The sequence below is a fragment of the Poecilia mexicana genome, unplaced genomic scaffold, assembly GCF_051168715.1.
Source record: "Poecilia mexicana isolate PSO_F unplaced genomic scaffold, ASM5116871v1 scaffold_4, whole genome shotgun sequence".
NCBI lineage: Eukaryota > Metazoa > Chordata > Actinopteri > Cyprinodontiformes > Poeciliidae > Poecilia > Poecilia mexicana.
Window position 1 is genome coordinate 3,431,098 of NW_028263373.1, and position 24,524 is coordinate 3,455,621.

General features: G+C 48.8%; 1 protein-coding gene across 1 annotated transcript in view; it reads left to right on the top strand.

The window, feature by feature from the left end:
- Positions 1-24,524, top strand: part of frem1b (Fras1 related extracellular matrix 1b) — a 49,362-nt gene that overhangs the window by 15,151 nt on the left and 9,687 nt on the right. The window contains exons 13-30 of the mRNA XM_088004808.1: positions 3,976-4,143; positions 4,212-4,420; positions 6,338-6,431; positions 6,641-6,893; positions 6,962-7,156; positions 7,792-7,980; positions 8,059-8,255; positions 8,326-8,509; positions 8,595-8,739; positions 15,020-15,161; positions 15,314-15,512; positions 16,215-16,479; positions 17,856-18,276; positions 19,992-20,193; positions 20,444-20,588; positions 20,668-20,797; positions 21,221-21,293; positions 21,368-21,517. Of these exons, the coding sequence (XP_087860934.1) occupies positions 3,976-4,143; positions 4,212-4,420; positions 6,338-6,431; positions 6,641-6,893; positions 6,962-7,156; positions 7,792-7,980; positions 8,059-8,255; positions 8,326-8,509; positions 8,595-8,739; positions 15,020-15,161; positions 15,314-15,512; positions 16,215-16,479; positions 17,856-18,276; positions 19,992-20,193; positions 20,444-20,588; positions 20,668-20,797; positions 21,221-21,293; positions 21,368-21,517 (3,361 nt within the window). The remainder of the gene's footprint in view (positions 1-3,975; positions 4,144-4,211; positions 4,421-6,337; positions 6,432-6,640; positions 6,894-6,961; positions 7,157-7,791; positions 7,981-8,058; positions 8,256-8,325; positions 8,510-8,594; positions 8,740-15,019; positions 15,162-15,313; positions 15,513-16,214; positions 16,480-17,855; positions 18,277-19,991; positions 20,194-20,443; positions 20,589-20,667; positions 20,798-21,220; positions 21,294-21,367; positions 21,518-24,524) is intronic.

Sequence of the window (24,524 nt, forward strand, 5' to 3'; positions counted from 1 at the left end):
ATATTGAGAAATCTCTATTATTTTTAATACTATTAGTTATATTCCAACTACCCTTAATATCACTGCTGTGTTTTTTCATAATTCTGTTTTGCTTTCTCAGCACTGATGTTAACTTATTTTTATATATTTTATATTGTTCCTAAGCTCCTGATGAAATCCTTATAACTGGTTTTTCTTTTTACAAGCCAAATCAGGGAGTCGATCTATTTCTGATGTTTGTTCTTTAAGGCAGAGGTCGCGCTGGACTTTTTTGTTCTCCGTCATTTTGACGGACAGCATAAAAAATCCGCCATCTGCTATTTTTACCCATCAAATTATAATCATATTAACATTGAGCTGCATTTTTATGCGGTTTAGATAATATTCACTAGTTGAACCTGAATCCAGATCCCATCACACATACAGATGAAAGCATCCAACCTTTTCTCCTACGTCGTGACACAAACCACTGACTGAGGCCCCAATAACTTATAATAAATGAAATGAAACGACTCCACTTCTCCGCTACAGTCTGAACTCAGCCTCACCAATTCCTCCTGGTCGCATCTGCAGAGGAACCTGCGCTGGTTCATCAGTCAGTTGATCCAAACCGATCTGGGGCTGGGTTTGCGTTTTTATGATGATTTTTTATTTTATGCAAGGTTTTGCTTCTCTGAAACGGACAGATGTTACGTCTGCCCCTCTCCTTCTGGGTGCGGGAGGCTAATGTGAACAAAGAAGGCTCCTTTTATTGAAACCGCAGGAAGAGTTCAGTTTAATTCATCCGCATTGGTTCTGCAGCGGACTGCGCATGTTACGGTCTGATTCACTTCTGCACCTTTATTTCCTCAAGACAAGCTGCCGGCTCGTCTTTAGACTAGAAATGGATTTACACAACATTGCATTCTCTTTAGTTTTCTCTGGTCTGCACTGCAGACTGGAATTAAAGGCATCATTTCAACTAAAGGTCAAAGGTTTTGAATGCTCCTTCCTAACTAGTTAGCTGTTAGCTGGCTAGCAGTGACAGCTGGGACATACTGGTTAGCTGTTAGCTGGCTAGCAGTGACAGCTGGGACAGACTGGTTAGCTGTTAGCTGGCTAGCAGTGACAGCTGGGACATACTGGTTAGCTGTTAGCTGGCTAGCAGTGACAGCTGGGACAGACTGGTTAGCTGTTAGCTGGCTAGCAGTGACAGCTGGGACATACTGGTTAGCTGTTAGCTGCTAGCAGTGACAGCTGGGACAGACTGGTTAGCTGTTAGCTGGCTAGCAGTGACAGCTGGGACATACTGGTTAGCTGTTAGCTGGCTAGCAGTGACAGCTGGGACAGACTGGTTAGCTGGCTAGCAGTGACAGCTGGGACAGACTGGTTAGCTGTTAGCTGGCTAGCAGTGACAGCTGGGACATACTGGTTAGCTGTTAGCTGGCTAGCAGTGACAGCTGGGACAGTCTGGTTAGCTGTTAGCTGGCTAGCAGTGACAGCTGGGACATACTGGTTAGCTGTTAGCTGGCTAGCAGTGACAGCTGGGACAGACTGGTTAGCTGTTAGCTGGCTAGCAGTGACAGCTGGGACAGACTGGTTAGCTGTTAGCTGGCTAGCAGTGACAGCTGGGACAGACTGGTTAGCTGTTAGCTGGCTAGCAGTGACAGCTGGGACAGACTGGTTAGCTGTTAGCTGGCTAGCAGTGACAGCTGGGACATACTGGTTAGCTGTTATCTGGCTAGCAGTGACAGCTAGGACAGACTGGTTAGCTGTTAGCTGGCTAGCAGTGACAGCTAGGACAGACTGGTTAGCTGTTAGCTGGCTAGCAGTGACAGCTAGGACAGACTGGTTAGCTGTTAGCTGGCTAGCAGTGACAGCTGGGACAGACTGGTTAGCTGTTAGCTGGCTAGCAGTGACAGCTGGGACAGACTGGTTAGCTGTTAGCTGGCTAGCAGTGACAGCTGGGACAGACTGGTTAGCTGTTAGCTGGCTAGCAGTGACAGCTAGGACATACTGGTTAGTTGTTAGCTGGCTAGCAGTGACAGCTAGGACAGACTGGTTAGCTGTTAGCTGGCTAGCAGTGACAGCTGGGACATACTGGTTATTATCAACATGAACATTTGGCCAATTATAGTTCAATAATTCTGCTTTCATTTCTTCCACAGCCTCAGGTGATTTTATTCTAACTAGATTAGTAATTTGTTTTGTGATAAGTAAAATCAACTGATTACTAATATCCACCACAGTAAACATGGCAAATGATCAGCAATCCACTTTTTGTTTTCACATTGAACTAAAACTATTATCAGTTCATGGCTCTCAGTTCTTCATGTTGGTCTTAATATCAATGGACAGAAACTTCAACCAAACACTGATAAATTCTGTCCTTTTAGTATCTCAATATATTTCAGCAAATCAAAGTGAAAATCTCCACTAATAAAAGTAAACTTTTCATTGTGCCTTTCATTCGTCTCTAATACTTTCTCACTAAACTCATCTATGGAAGAGCCAGGAGTTCGATAAACACGACTGATTAAAATATGTCCAGATTTATTATCCTCAGTTTTAACATCCATCAAGTTATCAACTGAAAATGTCATTTTAGTAACAACCGTTCATCTCCGTCGGCTCGTTAGTGCTGTTTCACTAACGAGCAGCGAAGCACGTTAACCTGGTCTGACTGGACATGGGACCCATCGTCTGACTGGACATGGGACCCATCGTCTGACTGGACATGGGACCCATCGTCTGACTGGACATGGGACCCATCGTCTGACTGGACATGGGACCCATCGTCTGACTGAACATGGGACCCATCGTCTGACTGGACATGGGACCCATCGTCTGACTGGACATGGGACCCATCGTCTGACTGGACATGGGACCCATCGTCTGACTGGACATGGGACCCATCGTCTGACTGGACATGGGACCCATCGTCTGACTGGACATGGGACCCATCGTCTGACTGGACATGGGACCCATCGTCTGACTGAACATGGGACCCATCGTCTGACTGGACATGGGACCCATCGTCTGACTGGACATGGGACCCATCGTCTGACTGGACATGGGACCCATCGTCTGACTGGACATGGGACCCATCGTCTGACTGGACATGGGACCCATCGTCATCTCAGTCGTCCAGGTTCCTCAGATTGTTCCCACACTAAATTCCTCATCAAATTTCTGAAGGTAGCTTTTAATCTGAGAAAAGTTACTGTGCCTGCTGCTACTGTTAAAGTGAATTAGTGAATTAAAAAGACATCAATCTGTCTTCAGAATAATATTCACAGCCTGTTTATGACTGAACTGGTCTCTGGTCTATATCAGCTTCTACATCATAACATTTATGAGCTTTAAGATCAGAACTATTGAACTACATTCTGTGACTCATGACTAAATGATCTGTTGTTCAGAACTAAAAGAGAAATACTAAACAAAGAACCCTGTAATGTTGGCTTCAAGTCAATGTTCCTCTGTTTCTCCATCTGAACTAGATTTCTGAAGGTTAGATCTTTAGATATTTCTTCTCCTTCCTCCTGGCCTGGTGAGGATCTCTGTTCATCCACTAACACATGATTTAGTGTTTTTACAGCATTTAGCAGTTCAGTTTTGTGTTTTACTGACCTGGGAAATCCCTGTGCTGCTGGACAGAAACTAGTTCATCTGGGTTTGCATCTTTGCTCGTCCTGCTGGTGTCCTGCGGCGTGTCGTCCTGAGTCCAGATACGTCCTCCTTTCTTCCGGTTCCAGGTCCTCCACTGTTTTCCCAGCTCTTCTATCTTCTTGTCCTTTTCTTTGATAGTTGTTGAATTTCTCCAGTCAAACCCATCAGGCTTGTTTGTTGCTTCACCACCTTGTTCAGTTCTTCTGGCATGACATTCAATGTAAGCCTGAGTTCTTCCACATCTTTTGCTAAACTGAGAGCCATTTTCTTCCTAGAGCAGACCGAGTTGGATCAGAACCAGATCTTTGGGTTCTAGTGACTCCCCTCCATCTTCTGCCCCTGCAGCACGCCGTCAACCACAGGAAGGTGGCCTTCATGCCCCCAGTGGAGGACATCGGCCCTGACCCGCTCTTTGTGCAGTTTGTGTTTTCCGTCAGTGACCCGCACGGCGGTACCGTCTCTGGCCTAGTCTTCAATATCACCGTGACCCCCGTGGACAACCTTCCACCTGAGGTCAGAGGTCGCCTGGCTGCTCTGAGTGGATGGAGGTCTAGTTTCTGCTTCACCCTGTTGTCTCTCAGGCCTTCACCAACCTGCTGCGAGTGGAGGAGGGCGGCGCAGCCTTTGTCACGGAGGAGCACCTCCTGGTTCAGGACCGGGACAGTCCTGAAGAGGAGTTGAGGGTGGAGGTGCAGAAGACGGCCCGGCACGGCCGGTTGGAGCTGCAGGGCGGGGTTCTGCTGCAGGGAGGCTCGTTCAGGCTCCCTGACCTGAGAGGACTGCAGCTCAGGTGAGATCTGCCTTCATCCAGGCCTCCAGCTCAGCAGAGCTTTGACTCAAGTTCATTTATCAATGCTTGAAAATGTTAGTTTGGTTCTGACCCAATGCGGTGGGAAGTCAGGCAGCAGAACCTCCAGGATTTTGTGAGCTCAGATGGTTTTTCCATAGATAAAATCTTGAGGAAGATGAGGATGTTGTCTTCTCATCGTCTTTGTGTTCTGCTGGCTCTCCTCCAGCCACGAAAACAGTTCCCTCCCAACGCTTCTCTCCTGAAGGTGAGGATGACGGCGGCAGCGGTTATTTACTGATACAAAACCCACTCCACCGACCTCTGTCGTGTCCTTGGGAAAACTCTTCAGCCAGCATGCTTGGTGGTGCAGAGCAGAGGGCCCGGTGCCGTGGGCCCGGTGCCGTGGGCCCGGTGCCGTGGGCCCGGTGCCGAGGGCCCGGTGCCGTGGGCCCGGTGCCGTGGGCCCGGTGCCGTGGGCCCGTACGTTCAGCCCAGCAGGGTGTCTCCTCAAAGTTTCCTCCTGTAACATTAGCACTTGGCCTGTCACAATAACAAATTTTGCTGAGCGATTGTCTAAAAAATTATTGCGATAAACGATAATATTGTTTTAAGACCTTTTGACACTGATTTAATGGAAATGACGTAATAATGTCTCTGATTTCCTGCCATAGATGCACTTTATTTTGAAAAGAACACATAACACTGGAACTGATAAACTAAATAAACTAAACAACCAAAAATAAAATGGATTCTCAGTCTCCATTAACAAGAAACGTACTTGAATAAAACCTAAACAACATGAAGCCAAAGTGGGAATAAATACTACATTCAACCAAAAGAGTGCAGATTATGAAGTCTGTATTGCCCTTCAGTAATCACTAGATTTAAATAGAGAGGACGGGCACATCCGACCACCTGATGCAGTAGTTCATACTTTACGATTTTCTGCCCCCATTTTCCCCTTATAACAATCTTGGATCGTTGGCCGATCTAAGATTGTCGCTGGTGATTTCGTAACCGATCATCCTGCAGCGTGATGTAGATCGTTGTGGCTCCGATCTAAATCAGGGGTTTTTCCCCGAGTTCAACGCTGAATGTGACAGGTAGCCAATCAGAAAGCCGGATTAACGGAGGGGAATCCCAAACAGCTGACACGGCGCAACACGAAGTCCAGCATCGGAGATGATATGTGGAAACAAGATTAGTATTTATTCAACATTTTGTGCAAAGAACATAGAAAAGACAAGGAGAGGAGTTGGAGCCAAATTGCTACCGCAGCTGATGAACCCGGTAGGTTTTCAGCTGTTCTTCATTAACGTGACATAAATAAGTTATAATGATTTTCATTCAGTCAGAACTTCACGCTGACTCTAGCCACATGCATCACAGGGAGATTCTAGTAAAGCATTGATTAATGCCTGGTTTTAAAATTAGTTAACTGGACTTGTAGCCATTATTTTGTGCCCATGTGGCTGGAAACCACACGGCACGACGAACCCGATCGAATGTTATACTCAGGATTTCTGTCTGCTAATGTGTCTCTCAGGTTTAGAAAATGGGCCGACAGTCGGCAGACAACTCGTGTGAGCTGGACATTAGACTGAGGAAATGAGAAAGGGAGGGTCAGTGGAGAGACCGGAGCTGAGCCTGTTTTCATTCAGTGTCATCAACAGAAAGGAAAAAAGGCAGGAAGAGACGATAAAGCCGATAATTAAAATTAAGTCGATAGGTTTAATTTATCGTGCGATTAATTGATTTATCGTTTATCGCGACAGGCGTAAATTAGCACCAAACGTTTCTGTCCAGAAAGTCCTAGAGGAGATGTTTCCCTCTGACTCCTGCAGCTGTGGCTCCTGCTCTGGGTTTTCTAGAACAGGAGCCAGGGTTGGAGTTAGCAGCTCTCTGCCTACATCCCAGGTACATCCATGACGACTCAGAGACCAGACAAGACGAGGTGGGTCTGAAGGTGACGGACGGTCAGAACTCCATGGATGTTGTGCTACAAGTTCAGGTGAGTCTGTAAGTAGCGACATGATCCAATAGCACCAATAGACAGGTCAGGCTGGAAGAGTTCTGGAAGGTGAGTCCGTGCTGCGTTCAGGGCCCGCAGGTCTTTAGACCGGGCTGAGTTTCATGAAGCTAAACCTGGGTTCTACCGGGTTACAGAGCGAATCCAGGGTTCTACTGGGTCATCCAAGCGTCTACCTGCTTTTTCTTTAGGTGCGACCGATGAACGACGAGCCCCCCCAGCTGGGTGGGGGCCTGCAGACATCCCTGAGCTGTGAGGAGGGGGGGCGGGTCCAGATGACGGTGGACTTCCTGTCGGCCACGGACCGGGACAGCGACGACTCCAGGCTGGCCTACATGCTGGCCCGGAGTCCTGGGCGTGGGGAGCTGCAGAGAGCCGGCGTAAAGACGGACAAGTTCTCCCAGCAGGACCTGCTGCAGGGACGCGTCTACTACGTCCACTCAGGTGGGTCCGCGCTGCGTTCAGGGCCCGCAGGTCTTTACACCGGGCTGAGAACACCTTTCTGTGTTCAGGTGCAGAGATCGGACCCGGGCCGGTGTTCGACACAGTCACCCTCATCATCTCTGACGGAGAGGCCGGAGTGATGGATGACTGTTGCCATGGAGACGCTCCACCCCCACCTGTCCCTCTGCACGGCACGCTTCCTGTTTTTGACCTGAACATCACGGTTCTTCCTGTGAACAACAAGGTTCCTGAAGTCACTCTGGGTAAGACCACTAGGAACCAAAGGGTGGGTCCGGTTCTGGTGAGCCAGAGAACTTGGATCAGCCCAGAGTGTTCTGATAAACACCCGAGTCCAGATCCCCTGAGAAAGGTTCTGGAGAGTTCTGAGCAGCTCCATGATGGATTTGTGCCTGTAGTTCTGCTTTCCAAGGTCGTTGCGGAGACGTTTGGCACTTTGAGTTTGTTGGAAACAGTCAGCAGAATCACACGAGCAGCTTGGTGGACATGGTCACATTCCTGCCTTTTCATTCCCAACGCCGTCAGCATGGATGGACCAGGGGAGCGAAGGGGGCGGGGCTAATGATCAATCGGGACACGCTTTGCACTCGGTCCGTGTATTTTCAGGCAGTTCGTTTTTCATTTGAAATGAAAAATGAAAAAACAAAAATCAGAAACATGGAGCCGAGCCGTTATCCGATTTTGGTTTAATAAACGAATAACGAAAAAACGAGTCTATTTTAGTGTTTTCATTTTTCATTTCAAACAAAAAAACAAACTGCCTGAAAATACACGGGCTCCACTGGAGCGGTCCAGGCCTGGTCTCTGAGGGACTGACCAATCAGAGCCCAGATCAGTGACCACCTGGCTGTCCTACAGCATCCTGTCTCTGTGTCTCCAGGTAAGTCCTTGCTGCTGGTGGATGAAGGCTCCAGGGCCTGTCTGTGTGGGGGGGTTCTTGGGGCCTCAGACCCAGACAGCCCCCCCCAGGAGCTGACCTTTCACCTGGAGGCTCTGCCCCTTCACGGCTTCCTGGAGAACGTGCTGCCGATGCCAGGCTCAGAGAAGAGCGGCGCAGGAATACCCATTGGTCCGTATGTCTGGTTCTGGTTCCTGACCCAACCCAGACTCTCAAGTTCTGGATCCTGACCTGACTGTCTTCTCCCAGAATCCTTCAGCCTGACCCACCTGACTTTGGGCTTCATCAGGTACGTCCAATCAGAGCACAGAGGGGTGGAGCCAACGGCGGACCAGATGTCCATCAGAGTGAGTGACGGCACATTTTGCTCCGCCTCCGTCCCTTTCCACATCATCATCAACCCGACCAATGACGAGCCGCCTTCCCTGCTGCTCACCAACTTTACCGTGCGTCTGATCAAAGCTGTAACCATGGTAACATGAAACAGGCGAGTGACTCCTGCGGTTCCTCCCACAGGTGAAGGAGGGTGGGGTTAAGGAGCTGACTCCGCCCACTCTGGACGCCTGCGACCTGGACGTCCCAGCCGACCTCCTCACCTTCCAGGTGGAGCGCCCCCCGAGTCACGGCCGGCTGGTCCGCACTACGCAGGGTGGGGCGGGCGCCCAGGTCACGACCTTCACCCTTCAGGAGCTGCATCAAGGTGAGGGGGCCGATGGGCCGGGTTCTGGGGTCCGGCCCGGTTCTACAGACAGAACCGCTGTTTTGGGTCTGTATCCTCCCTGCAGGCATGACGGTGCTGTACGTTCACGACGACTCGGACACCCTGGAGGACGGCGTCCTGCTGCAGCTGAGCGACGGCGTCCACTCGGTGGGGGGGGGCGCCCGGGTCACGGTGCTGCCGGTCAACGACAACACACCACACCTGGTCAGGTACGCACAGGGGACTTCCCAAATTCAATTCTGATTACTACTTAAAAAAATTAATTACTTAACTGATTACTTGATTTCAAGTTACTTTATTAGTTTCATTCAACAAATCATTTTGGATTGAAGGTCCGATTTTGACCCCATTTTGGCCGTTTACAGCCTTCGCATTCGATCGATCGGCTTCAAACTCGGTCAGATCCTTCATAAGGCATGGCCGATTCAAAGTTATCAAATGTTTGCGTTTTCGAGCTTCCTTAAGAGGGGGGTTTCCTGGGGTCAAAGTTCACCTATTCGCCATGAAACACGAAGCTGTTATAACTCTTAAACAAAAACTCACAGAGGCACCAAACTTTCAGTGATTGATCATCATTGGGTCCCCTACAATACCCAATGGTCAAATGATTACATCACTTAGGCCACGCCCCCTGAGAACAGGAAGTGTAATGTTTTACTCTGAACGGTCCCTTTCTGACCCCTTTGAGCTAATCAACATGAAACTGTGTCCACAGACAGAAAACATGTTGGTGTGTTGAGGGTTCCAACCCCAGCTGGTTTCAATCCAGCAGGTGGGCGTGGCGGCGTGACGGCGTGACATGTAACGCCGTGTCCATACGTTTGTCTCTAGATTCCATAATTTTGAGCCCAGCTGCACCAAACTTGACATGATCCTGGTTGGATCCCTTATGATCCCATATCGTCATAGTCTGATGTCATCTAAGCCCCGCCCCCTCAGAACAGGAAGTGCCTTTTTTTTTTCCTTGGAAAGCTCCATCTCTGGCTCTCTCGACCTAATGAAGATGATTCTGTGTGGAATCAAACTCCTCCTACAACTTTTGAGATACAGACTTCAAACTCACTCAGCACACTCTTCAGAGATGGAAGGTTAAAAGTTAAAACAGGATTTTTTGTACATCAAAGCATGTGGGCGTGGCTAAGCGCCAAACTTTGACTATTCACCATAAAACATCAAGATGCGATAACTTCCAAATAGAAGGTCACAGCTGCATAAGACTTCCTATGGCTGACTGCAGACCAGCCCTCATCACATTTAGGTGGTCAAATGATGACATCACCTTAGCCCCGCCCACTTCCGGCAGGAAGTTACCTGTTTTTTTCTGCTGTATGTCTTACATTTACTCTATGATTCATATGGGTTTAATCCTGTGCCAACTGACATAAAATGACATGATGATGAACTCTGTCGATGCTGCCTGAGCCATGTGAGCGTGGCAAAATGCCAGGTTGTAGTCCCTCGCCATCTGCATACGATTGTGTCTAAATCACACATGGAACATCCGATTGGCACCAAACTGGATATGTATGACCTTTATTGACCGCTAAAGAGCCCGACAGCATTGAATTGTAAGTTGACTCCACTGCGCCCCCTAGGTTATTCCATCACCTATATCTCCTTGCTACATCGGCCGATCTGCACCAGATTTTTTTTGGTGAGTTGTCACGGAGCGCTGCCGAACTCATCGATGTGTATGGCCTGGCGGACGGGTGCGGGAGCCCCCGCGGTGGCCAATAGGCCGGAGCAGTGCTGAGCTGCGAGGGCCGCTTGAGGCTGCTTGCAGCTTTAATTACTATTATCACTATTACTACCAGTATTATTACTATCATTATTACTATTACTACTAGTATGGTTACTACAGCTACTAGTGCTTTCACTATTACTATTACTACCATCATTATTACTATTATTATTATTACTATTGCTACTAGTATATTGCTATTATTGCTGGTATTATTAGTATTATTTACTTTTACTACTGGCGTTATTACTATCATGATTACTATTACCGTATTTTCCACTCTATAAGGCGCACCTAAAATCTTTCAATTTCCTGAAAAGCCGACAGTGCGCCTTATATATGGACCAATATTGAGCCACAACAGGTCTAGCAACTACGGTAAGCAGCCGCCGACTTCATTTTCGCCTGTAGAAGAAGAAGCGCATGGTGCATGCTGGGATAGTAGTCAGAACGCTGGTTTGTTATAAAGTTTGACTGACCTATCTACCTACCGACCGTCTAGAATCAGGTCGTCTGCAGGTCGTTTAGCACCAACATGCTGTGCGCGATAGGAGAGGGGTGACCATCGTCCGGCCACGCCCCGGCCCAGTCGGAAGGTTCTCCTCGCCGACCGGAGTCGGACTGTTTTATTGACATTCTTTATGTCAACAAAGTGGCTTTAGACATTCATCCGGGACTAGGGTTACCACATGTCTATGGGTTACCAAGGGACCAGCCCCTATACATTGAAAGCCGGGGAGGAGGAAGAGAGACAGAGACTGCGGCGGCAGCGGTTGGTCTGTGTTACCCAGAAAGCAGTTGGGCACAATATCGCAACACCAACACCGTGAGTGAAACAATGACTGGGGCAGCCTGCTATATAAGGTACTCGGGGACCGGAACAAATCGCGTCCCGTATCGGGACGGCTGGCAACCCCTGACTGTAGCGTCTATTCAATGCGCCTTATAGTGCAGAAAATATATGGAGTGAAAATAGTCTCAAAATATCTGTGCGTGTGTAAAATGTTTTGTGCGTACGTAAAAAGATTTGTGTGTGTGTAAAAGTATCTGTGTGTGTAGTACTGGATTTGTAAACCTTAAAAATAAAATAAACCTTCTCCTACGCCCATACATGTTGAAAAAGTACACACAAATCACCTGGTACACACACACAAAACTGCATTTACACACAGATCCGGTTCCGAGTGCACAACTATTTTTGAGACTCATTTCATGCTTCCAGGAGCTTCCAGATTTGTGTGTAGATGGTGCGTTTACATGCTAGCAAAAGCTGGGACATCTGAGTTTTGCTCTGAGTCTAGTGTTTTTATCCTCTGACGTTTCTCACTGTCAGAGATTAAATATAAAATGTTATTTATACACAGAACGTCAATAAACTAGAATCGAAAGGCAATTTATTTCACTTAATTATATTCACTTAGTGAATAAAGTAAAAGGCAAATCAGAATATCTCACAAACTATAGATACAAATATCAGTCAGCAACTTGACTTAGAAATGTGACTGGAAACTTTTGGGCAAAACAGAAACTGTAAGAACCACAGAGATCATTTTTTATGGATTAAAGATTCAAACTGTGCAGAGTGACAGTAAAAATCCACTCTTAGCTCCCAACAGCTAACGTAGCATAGCTGACATAAACTTTAGCTCCCGCTAACAGAAACATATAAGGAGGGCAGAGTATCAACGTAATCTGAAATCATTTATAATTACTCCATGTCTCATTAAAGCCTGCAGGTTTAGCTCCTACTTACTTCAGAGGACAGACCACCGGGACGCTCCGTCTCTTCTGGGTTTGCCTGGCTATTTTTCCGGCCAGCGAACCATTCCGCCACCTAGTGGTCGCTTTTCAGACCACTTGGTCTCCTGTACCGCTCAAAACGCACAATATGTCTGTAAATAATTTTAGGATATTAAAAGGAAGTGCTGAGATATTCCGTTTTCCACGAACTAAAGTATTTGCCACTTCGGCACAGTGAGAAACGTCAGAGGATAAAAACACTAGACTCAGAGCAAAACTCAGATGTCCCAGCTTTTGCTAGCATGTAAACGCACCATCTACACACAAATCTGGGAGCTCCTGGAAGCATGAAATGAGTCTCAAAAATAGTTGTGCACTCGGAACCGGATCTGTGTGTAAATGCAGTTTTGTGTGTGTGTACCAGGTGATTTGTGTGTACTTTTTCAACATGTATGGGCGTAGGAGAAGGTTTATTTTATTTTTAAGGTTTACAAATCCAGTACTACACACACAGATACTTTTACACACACATAAATCTTTTTACACACGCAGATATTTTGAGACTATTTTCACTCCATAAAAATACGGTACTAGTAGTGTTATTGCTACTACTGCAAGTACTATTACTATTATTACTACTTCTACTTGTATTATCACCATTGCCACTGGTATTACTATTACTACTAGTATTATTACTGTTACTACAAGTATTATTAATACTGTTATTATTATTATTATCCCTCAGGGCAGAACTGTCCTGCACTGCTTTTATGAATTGTCAGCAAAAGGTTTACAATATTATATTTTTTAATATGTAAATCAAGTCATCACTGCACACACACACATGTTTGTGTTGCTATCTTTGTGGGGACTTTCCATTGACTTCCATTCATTTCTACAGCCTAAACCTGACCTTTACCCTTTTCCTAACCCTAATCAACCAAAACTCAATTCATACTTTAGCCCTAACTCTGACCCCTGACCCAAAAACAGGGTTTCCCCTTGTGGGGACCAGGCTCCGGTCCCCACGAGGAGCAATTGGTCCCCACAACATAGTATATGTCAGGAAAATCGTCCCCACTAGGTATTACAAACAAACGCACACACAGACACACACACACACACACACACACACACACACACACGCGCGCACACACACACACACACACACGTGGTTTAAAGCTTAAACGCATCAAAGCTGTAAATCTGACCCCGAGGTCAGAGGTCAGAGTTAATCCTCCAGTTTTTATGATCCTTATTAATAACAAAGATTAGAAACATTTAATCTGAGAGTCTAACCAGAAGCTGTTGTCCTGCTGGAAGGACGTTACCATGGAAACACGTTTTTGGACCATCTGGTCCTCAGCAGCAGGAAGACCTGAACATCACAGACGGAAAAATGTCTGAAGGACGTTCCTCTGGGGACAGAGGCCGGGTGTCCTGAGAGACAGGGGGACACTGAGAGGACACTGAGAGGACACTGAGAGGACACAGATCTGATTCCTGAGCGGCTCACAGTCCAGATGTCTGACTGCTGGACGTCTGGAATCTCAGCGTCATAAAGGACCAGGTTAAAGCCTGGGTCAAAGGTCTCCCAGCCGGGTCGGGCCCTGCTGACCTGATCACCTGTGGAGAAGAACGTTACCTGACCTTTGGTTGCTGCAGGTCTAGATGAAGCCTGGAGGGGGCAGTCAGGAGGGGGCAGTCAGGAGGGGGCAGTCAGGAGGGGGCAGTCAGGAGCGGAGCTGTGGCCTCCAGTCAGGCAGAAGAACACGGCTCCTTGGCAGCTGCTGCTCTCCTGGTTTCCTGCAGGACGGAGCTGCAGCTTCTCCTGCGTGGATTTTATTTCCGAATGAAGAAGCAAACAGATGGTTCCTGATGTCAGAGCCCCCCAAACCTCAACCTGCCTCCAAACGTCCAGCATCAGCAGCACCTCTGCTTTCTGCCATCCCGCTACAGCTACCAGCAACACTGGATCCAGAACCAGGTCCAACAATGGGTCCAGTACCTGGTCCAGAAGTACCAAAAGGGTCAGATATCTGCAGTTTTAGCCACATAGAAATCCTGAAAATGTTCCAGAAACCTTCAGAAATCAGGAAAGGACGCATATAAAAATAAAAAACATTTTGAAACAGTTCAGCTTGGTCCAAATAAGAGACTTGATTGTGTGGCAGGTTGGCGTCCTCAGCCCAGATCTCACTGCGGCCGAGCCGAAGAGGCCGAGAGCGTCCACCAGCCATCTTTACTGCTGTAAATGGAGCACTGCGGCGGCCATCTTTACTGCTGTAAATAGAGCGCTGCAGCGGCCATCTTTACTGCTGTAAATGGAGCACTGCAGCGGCCATCTTTACTGCTGTAAATGGAGCACTGCGGCGGCCATCTTTACTGCTGTAAATGGAGCACTGCGGCGGCCATCTTTACTGCTGTAAATAGAGCGCTGCAGCGGCCATCTTTACTGCTGTAAATGGAGCACTGCAGCGGCCATCTTTACTGCTGTAAATGGAGCACTGCGGCGGCCATCTTTACTGCTGTAAATGGAGCACTGCGGCGGCCATCTTTACTGCTGTAAATAGAGCACTGCGGTGGCCATCTTTACTGCTGTAAGCGACGCTGTGGGGCGATGGCTGAGCGCTCCGGACATTCCCAGTGGTCTAATGGACAGCGCCACAGACTGGGAGCGCCGTAACCTTCCCTCCTGCCAGTGCGAAAGCAGGTCAGCTCCCACCGGAGGCTCCTCAGACTGAACGGGTCGCAGCCAACCTTTTTGAACCCAACTACAGCCAAAGTGCTATTCATCACTGGGAACAAATACCCACAGAGCTAAACTGGACCGCTCAGACCAATGAGCTGAACAAGTACTGGTTCTGGTTCTGCTGGATAGAACTGATGGTTTTAGGAGCATCTGACTGGTAGCAGGTTGGTTGTGTTTGAAGCTGGTTCCAGATGAGGTTCTGTTGGAGGTCCAGGCTGTCCAGACCAAACCGGCTGTAACTTGTCTGTTGTTGCAGGAACGCCGGACTGGACCTGGACTCTGGGGAGCGCAGAGTGATCTCCGGTGCGGTTCTGGAAGCCGCTGATCTGGACACACCTGCTCACCAGGTGTTCTACTTCATCAACACGGCACCAAGATTTGGAAAACTTCTGCTGAAGGTGACGAGTGTCTCTGTTGTCCAACAGCTGGAGTTCCACTCTTTCTTTGGACGGTTTCCAGGTTCTGTTCCCTGACCCAAACGGACCTGTGCTGAGCGGCGCGGTGTGAAGAGTTGATCTGGACAGCTCAGCTTCTGCCTCTGTTTCTGCAGACAGAGTCCAGCTGGACGGACCTTGAAGCGGGTCAGAACTTCACTCAGGAACAGGTGGAGATGAACCGGGTGTGGTACCATCACAGAACCAGCAGCGTCGGGTTCAGAGGTCATGACAGCTTCCGCTTCATCTTGAGCGACGAGGACAACGAGTCTCCAGCTCAGAGCTTCCTGATCTCCATTCGCACGGTGGACCCAGGTCAGCCTCAGTGAACCAGAACCAGAACCGACTCAGTTGATTCACAACCCGTGTTTAAAACAAACAGATCCAGTTTATATCCAACGACCCGGTTCTGCAGCCCCCCGGGTCAGTCGGGTCCTGCATTATTTAGCGCCTCCTTCCTGTCATTTTTACCAGTCGGGTGAACACGGTTCTGCCGGGCCCGGCCCTTCTGGCGCCGGGCCCGGCGGTCCTGGAGGAGCCGAGGTGAGAAACGGCGGGCCTCGTTAGGCGGTGAATAATTAACGGGGAGGAGGCGCAGCAGCTGTGGACCCAGCTCCTCTGGGTGCTGATCCGAAACACAAACACGGGTCGCTCCCAGAACCCGGCTGCCGGCACGCTGCTGAGCAAGGCAGGAGCTTCAGGGAGGTGCTCAGATCTGGGTCAGAACTTTTTAGACTGATTAATGGCTCAGGAAGTTGGATCAGGTTCTGGCTTGATTCTGGTTCTGATCCACTTTTTCAACAAAGTGCTGTATGAATATTTTTTACTTTGTCATTTGAGTTTTTAGTTTTCCTGGTTGTTTCGACCCGTTAGACGTTTTGGTGTTTATGAGAACCGTTTTCCTCCTGACGTGGCGTTCTTATTGTGTTTAGTGTTTACAAGGTTGCTGAAGTAGTTCTGGTTCTGGTCGGTTTCAGTAGAAACATTTGTTGACGGTCTTCCTCTGAACGCCTCCAGGTGAGATCGTCCTGCAGACCCGGCCGGTCCGTCTGCGGGAGGGGCAGCGCCTCGTCCTGACCACCGACGTCCTGCTGGCGCTGGACTCTGCGGGCCGACCCGAGGACTTGGTGTTCGCCGTGTCCGGCCCGCCCCAACACGGCCTGGTCCACGCCGTGCGCCGGCCCGGCCGCCCGCTGACCCGCTTCACCCAGCTGGACGTGGCGGCGCACCGAGTGTGCTACACTCACAGCAACGACCACGACTCGGACGTCGACTCGTTCAGGTGAGGCCACACACCTGGAGCGGGTTCTGGTTCTGATCACACATTTACAGAAACACCTGAGCTGATCCGGAACCAACCAGAACCCATCAGTACCTCTCCGTCTCCACGATTCTGTCCCCTGAAAACGGTTGCAGCACATTAGGACGGACCGCTGGGCAGCGAGTCAAGCCGGGGTGGGGGTGGGGGGGGGCTGCTTTTACAGCCAACTTGGCAGCAGCGGGTGGGGGAGGGGCAGGTCGGTGTGAGCAGGTCCGGGTTTGTCACCCAGACCCGTGCCACCGTGAACGGCCGCCTGCTTGGCTGCAGACCGCCGATCTCAGCCAACGCAGGCGTGCAGCCAGCCGGCCCAGTTCCTGTCACATTCCTGGCTGCAGCCGCTCGGATCAGAACCGGGCCAGAACTTTACGCTTCCGACCCGATCCGCGGGGGATGGGCCACACGCCGGGCTCTGGTCCCACTCATGATCAGCTTCTGGGTCAAGACTGTTTCTACGTTAATGCTGACAGCAGAGAAGCTCAAAGGGTGGCCCCGGGGCCACTTGTGGCCCTTGGAATGACTCTGTGTGGCCCTGCAAGAACAATAAAAGGCTGTGGCTAATAAAAGGCTGTGGCTAATAAAAGGCTGTGGCTAATCCTTCATCAAGAGTTTCAGCCACAGAGCAAAACGTTTTCTGGAATTAACCAAACATTTCACATCCACTGGAATTTGATCGGAAATACGACGAGCGACTTGGTCAGATACACACAGCGACCCGTCAGTTCAACGAGTCCCTGACCTGCAGTGGGCCCGGTCCCTGACCCGCAGTGGGCCCGGTCCCTGACCCGCAGTGGGCCCGGTCCCTGACCCGCAGTGGGCCTGGACCAAGCTGTTCTAGAATAGTGAGTCAAGTCGTTAGCTGGTTCTGGGCTCAGCAGATTGTTTCGGGTCGCCTGACCATCAACACCCTGGGGCCTCAGTGTGTTCAAGTGACAGCAGATGATGAATGAGTGGCCAAACTGAGCGTGGACAGACGGCCGTCCCTGGGCAAACATGGCCGCCACCGCCAGATGCTGCTGTGCAGCGTGTGTGTGTGTGTGTGTGTGTGTGTGTGTGTGTGTGTGTGTGTGTGTGTGTGCGCGCGCGCTGCAGGGTAAGGGCAGATTGGCACGGAGCTGTAAGGGCAAACACACACCAGCATGTACAGCTATTTTTATGCTGGCGTTCCTCTGACCCAGTCCTCATCATCCTTGTTTTACTGGGAGTTCACTCAGAACCAGAACCAGACGTTGGGTCGTAGCAGAGCTCAGCAGACCTGTGAGCGGTCTCATGAGCTACGTTCATCCACCCAGCAGAGGGCGCTGCACGTTACTGAACACTGATTTATTTTCTCTCTGCAGCTTTGTCGTCACCAACGGCGCCTCGTCCCGCGCCGGCACGCTCCTCTTCGCCATTGAACGCAGCGACCGCATCCCTCCAACCCTCAGCATCAACGCCGGCCTTCGTCTGCAGGACGGCTCCGTCGCCACCGTGACCCCTGACCTTCTGTGGCTCTCCGACCCGGACACTGCTGCCTCCAACCTGACCTTTGTCGTCACGCTGCTGCCCAGGTACGGACAGCTTCTGCTGAGGGGAGCGCCGCTCCCTTCGCCACCCAGGTTCCTCCAGACTGACATCGACCAGCTGGACCTGGCTTACCGGCACGTGCCGGGCAGCCCGGTGCGACCGGACCGGTTCTACTTCCTGCCAAGCGACGGAACCAACAAAGGCTACCTGGAGTTTGGCCAGCTGAAGGAGGAGCCTGCAGTGTTCAGCATCCAGGTGGGCAGCAACAGGTAAACTTGTAACGGTCCAGCTGGGGCCCCATCAGCCTCATCGCACTGCGAGGTCCCGTCCGGATCGGACCTCACGGTTCCAACAGGCGGGTGAAGTCAGAACCTGACTGAAACCTGTCTGTGTGGATCTCTGCATCCTACAGGTCCAACAGACGCTGAGCAGAACCTTTCCATCCCGAGTCTTTAAAAGTTCGTCCTGCTTCTCTTGATTCAGAGACCAGGCAGAGTCTATAGCAAGAACTGCTGGTGACACCTGGTGGCCGTACAGTGGAACTGCACCGTGGGGTTTCTCCATCACGTCAGAACCATTACAGAACCCTCACAGAACCTTTACAGAACCTTTACAGAACCATTACAGAACCTTTACAGAACCAATACAGAACCAAAACAGAACCTTTACAGAACCATTACAGAACCCTCACAGAACCTTTACAGAACCTTCACAGAACCCTCACAGAACCTTTACAGAACCAATACAGAACCAATACAGAACCAATACAGAACCCTATGTGTGAACATTAGACTAAATCCTTAAGTATGCTGAGAAGTCAACATAAATGAACCTTTCAGTTTGTTACGGTGAATAAAGTCTAGCAGCAGATGATGACCCTGCAGGAGCAGGTTTACCTTCATTGCTGCTGAAACAACAAAATACAGTTTCAGTGATAATGACCAACATCTATAACTGCCATAAACTCCTGAAGATGCTTGTCGACTTCAGCATCATGAAACTTAATCAACTTGGTTAAAGTTAAGACTGAAGACAGACGATCAAACTGTGTGACAGTAAAAATCCACTCTTAGCTCCCAACAGCTAACGTAGCATAGCTGACATAAACTTTAGCTCCCGCTAACAGAAACATATAAGGAGGGCAGAGTATCAACGTAATCTGAAATCATTTATAATTACTCCATGTCTCATTAAAGCCTGCAGGTTTAGCTCCTACTTACTTCAGAGGACAGACCACCGGGACGCTCCGTCTCTTCTGGGTTTGCCTGGCTATTTTTCCGGCCAGCGAACCATTCCGCCACCTAGTGGTCGCTTTTCAGACCACTTGGTCTCCTGTACCGCTCAAAACGCACAATATGTCTGTAAATAATTTTAGGATATTAAAAGGAAGTGCTGAGATATTCCGTTTTCCACGAACTAAAGTATTTGCCACTTCGGCACAGTGAGAAACGTCAGAGGATAAAAACACTAGACTCAGAGCAAAACTCAGATGTCCCAGCTTTTGCTAGCATGTAAACGCACCATCTACACAAAAATCTGGAAGCTCCTGGAAGCATGAAATGAGTCTCAAAAATAGTTGTGCACTCGGAACCGGATCTGTGTGTAAATGCAGTTTTGTGTGTGTGTACCAGGTGATTTGTGTGTACTTTTTCAACATGTATGGGCGTAGGAGAAGGTTTATTTTATTTTTAAGGTTTACAAATCCAGTACTACACACACAGATACTTTGAGTCTATTTTCACTCCATATCACAGAACCTTTTGCTTTATTTCAACATGTGGTCAAATAAAATCAATATTAAGTTTGGATGTTTTTAACTGATTCTGTGTTCTAATTCGGGAGTTTTGTTGAAAACAGATCCAGAAATCAGAAGAACTTAAGCTGAACTCTGCACTGGAGGCATGGAGTCCTGACGGTGCTGGTCCCGGTCTTTTGGGTTCCTGGTTGACCCATGTCTCTTCTGGACCCAGGTGGAACAGGTGGACCGGGCCGCTCCTATTCTGGACTGCCTGGAGAGCCCCAGTACCGTGACGGACCTCGGGGCCGGCCGCTATGGCATCTTCATCACCAGCAGACATCTGCGGGGCTCAGACCCAGACAGCCCAGCAGAACTCCTGGAGTTCTCCGTCATCACGCCGCCTCAGTTCGGATCCTTGGAGAACGCAGCCACAGGTAGAACCAGAGGACGGTTCTGATCACGGTCTATCTCACTTCCTGTCTTTAACTCAGTCAGCACCAGAACGTACTGGGCCCTGGCGTTGGGCCTCAGCGTTGGGTCCTGGCGTGGGTCTCCGGCGTTGGGTCCCAGCTTTGGGCCCCGGCGTTGGGTCCCGGCATTGGGCCCCTGCGTTGGGCCTCAGCATTGGGCCCCGGTGTTGGGTCCCGGCTTTGGGCCCCGGGTTATCCCCTCCTCATCCTGCAGGGTCCGCCATCAGTCAGCGTTTCACCCAGCGCGATCTGGACCGGCGCTCCGTCCTCTACATCGTCCCGGTTGATGTGGATGTGACTGCCGACGGGTTCTGGTTCCGACTCGTGGACCCGGCAGGAAATGGAGCTCCACCTCACAGGTAGGTGTCCGCTCCAGTCACTTGACTCAGTACCTGTTGGTTTGGGTCCCAGACTCCGGCTCTGGTTCCGGTCCTGCAGGCTGGAGCTGTTCTGGTCCCGGGTCCAGCTGTCAGCCAGCTGCTACAGAACTTGTGAGACTTCGAGAACTCTGCAGATCCAGATCCAACGTGGTGGGCGGAGCGCCGACCCGGCTTACGTTTCCATCCAGGTGAGTCCGGGTTGGAACCAATCGGATCAAACTAATCAAACCAGAACCAATATGAGCAGATCAAAGGTTTACCCACAGAGGTCAGAACTAACCGGGTTCTACAGGGTTCAACCCCACCGTCCAGTTCCACGTTTTCCCGTGTTGGACTGAACCCGGTTCTGGACCTTGAAACTCAGAAGCTGCAGTGGTCCAGATGATCCCGGTAGAACCAGCTGCTGGGTCATCTGGCTCCAGCAGAGAAACTGGGAGCTTCTGGTCCTTGCAGCGATCTGTTGGTTTGTTCCTCCAGGCTCTTCAGGAAGTTTAATCCTCCAGCAGAGTTCTGATGGAAACCGGATCAGATCAGAACTAATTTGAATAACTAACTGAGCGATACTGAAATGTTTGTCAGCCGAGCTGAGCGGAGCTTTGCTTGCTGCGCAGGTGGAGGAAGGATCGGCCAAAGCCGGCCGGGATTTCACCCACAGCTCAGCCACTCTGATCCAGTTCGACACAGGTCAGGTCCAAAGCCGGTTTTCCATCCTGATGGGTCCATTGCAGGTCTGATGCGTTTCATCCTGTTGGCTCCAGGTGTGAACGTAAAAACCTGGAGCGTCTTCCCGTTGGACGACGGTCTGGAGGAGAACCACGAGACCTTCAGCGTCACTCTGAGGAACCCTCAGAACGCCGTCATGGGTCAGAGAAACACCGCCGCCGTGGAGATCCTCGACCCCCGCTCAGGTGAGAGCAGAACCCGTTTCTGTTTTGGTCTGTAGGGGGAGCCGTCAGCCTCTAGGGCAGACATGTCCAAAGTCCGGCCCTGGGGCCAAATGCGGCCTGTGGTCAAATTTCATCCGGCCCGCAGCCTGTCATGAAATCAATAACGTCTGGCCCGCACATAGAATTAATACATTGGGCAGCAGTACTGTTACCTGCATAGGGCGGAGCTTACACACTAAATGCCGTTCCTCATTTACCCACTAGAGGGCAGCAGCCCCGTGACTCAGACCATTTGCAGATGGAGTGACGCAGAGAGCCGCCAGCAGGTGGCACCAGCAGCTTTCTCTCATCAACTTTTACCGACAGGTTTCGAGAGATTTGAGCATTTGGAAAGAAAATGTTAATCTTGTTTGGGTCGACGTATTTGTGTGAGAAGACATTCTCGGTCATGAACTTAAATAAGAGCCGTGTCAGGACACGGCTAACGGACTCTCACTTACGAGATATCTTGTGCATCGATACCCAGCTCCGGCTCTAGACAAGTTTAACGGGGGGCATCGACTTATTTTGGGGGGGGCAAATGAATCTACGTAGCTGAACAAAGACACCAGTAGCCTACAGGCTACTTGTTAACAAGCTTAAGGTGCTGTATTAATATTAGCTAGTCATCCTTTAGCTAACTTTACCTTTAGCTAACTAGGTAAAGTTAGCTAAAGTCATCCTTTAGCTAACTTTACCTTCATCCAGCAGCTTTACTCAACAGTCGGTTAGTTTGGGGGAAAAACTGTGAAAAGTTCTTTGTGTTTTGCTGCCATGATTCTAACTCACCTGTAGCTCCGCCCAGCAGCAGCAGGTCTCCTTCACAGGTGGAAACCCAGCGCGAGCGGCGTAGCGCTCATGTTGCGTTTGAAGGCGGCTCGGAAAAACAGGTTCCCACATGTTAATGGATTAAACAGTTTTAACTGCTGAAAAAGGTGACAGGACACCGATATGGGAAGTGGGGAAGCTCCTATTGTATCAAATTGATATAAGAATAACAGAGAGTTGGCCATTCTAAGGTAAAAACAATAAACAGCTTCCAGTCCATGAGGGGGGGTTGGAGGGGGCACGGCTGACTCTGAACGGGCAATGTCCCCCAATGCCCGCCCATGCCACCGGGCCTGTCAGTACCACTGCCTTTGAGCCAGACCTGGCCCATGTGCTGCAGTCCAGATCTCAGTATCTCCCATCACTTTAATGCAGACAAATTATTTGTCATTTACAATAAATCTCTCAATAAATTTAGTTTTTTTAAAGATCAAAATCAGTCAAAAATTCAGACAAGTTTTCAGTTTTCACTCCAGAATAATAAACTTTTAAGAATCTAATTAACATTTATAGTTACTAATATGTCATATTTCAAATGAGTCCTGGACTTGTTGATATGACTATTACTTGCTCATTTCTCTGTTATTTTATTTAAAAATTCTGTAAATATTGAACTGCCATGGTGAGATATTTGTTTATGTTTCAAATGTAATTTATACTCATGAGTACAATTACTTCTGTTTAACCGTTAGAAAAAAGTTCAAGTGTTAAAAAGTGAAGTTAAGTAAATAGTCAATTGCATATGATATGCATGTTTCAAATGAACCTAAAGACATGCTTAAGATCGCTGAAATTAAAATAAAAAAGCAAATGTAAAACACAGAATGGCTTCCTGAAATGTGTTTAAGTATATTGCTGTTCTATCCTACAATTTTAGTGCACCAAATCTGGCCCCCTTTGCAAAAAGTTTGGACATCCCTCCTCTAGGGGGAGCCGTCAGCCTCTAGGATAGCGGTTCTCAACATGGGCGGTACCGCCCCCCGGGGGGGCGTTCAGAGGACCGCAGGGGGCGCTGGCAGAAATTTTTACAAAAGGGGGGCGCTGGGATGCCTTTGGGGGGCGTTTGGTCAAAGTAGCTCAAAGTCTAAACTGGTATTGTTGTGCATATAAGGTATATATGTTTGCTAAAACTGTATTGTGTAACATTAAATCATGCTTGGCTAGAACTATATCGATGGCAGCTCTTCTTCTTCTTCTTCTATTCAGTGTTTGTAGCTTGTAGCTCCTGCTACTAGTAGCTTCACCGCATCAGTTCAGCGTCTCACCGGCTGATGACGTTGCTGTGATTCACTTTGTCTGGTATTTTTGTACACATGTTTTTTTCAGTTCTGTGATCATGTTAAAGCAGCAACTTATATTAAAGTGTTTTATTTCCGTTTGAAAGCTGCCCGCTTCCATGGAAGGACAACAGAAAATCGCTCTTATAAACATGTAATTACTAAAATCACGATACCCTCACTGTGTGTCCCTCTGAAAAATGAACCATTTAAATAAAGAAATCCCTCCATGGTGACACCACGATAGAGAGCGTTCATTTTAACACCGGAGCTGTAAGGTCCGGTATGAAACGGGGCTGATGGAACAACACAGCACTTTTAAATTTCAATGATCAAAATACCGAAATTGTTTCCGTTGTTTTAAAAGGTTTATGTCAGTCTGACTTTTCCCCATTGGTACGCCCTGCACCTAAGGGGTTAAAAAAAACAAAACGATGCGCACATTGGCAAAACTCTGAAACAGGAGAAGCGGGACATAAAACGGAGCGACGAACTAGATGTGAATTATGGCATAAAAACAGAATCTGACGCTGAACAGTGAAAAATCAACACATGATGTGAAACATGACGATTAGACGGCGCAGCAGGTGATGAGTGAAGATTAATGATGGTCAGTAAATGATAAAATAAATCTAACAACAGGAAATGAACTAAAGTGGACACAGCAATAAACCAGGAGAGGATAATACTAATCAGAGGAAACTAAATGACACTCCATGACACTTTCAGTTTGACTCATTATGATTTGATTAAGAACCAGATTTGTTCTTTGTAATTTCTGTCCAGTAAAACTATTAATCCATAATCAATAGACAGGTCTATATAAAGATATGATCCATGTTTCTGTCTCATATTTCTATGGCATTAAAAGGAACTTTAGTTTT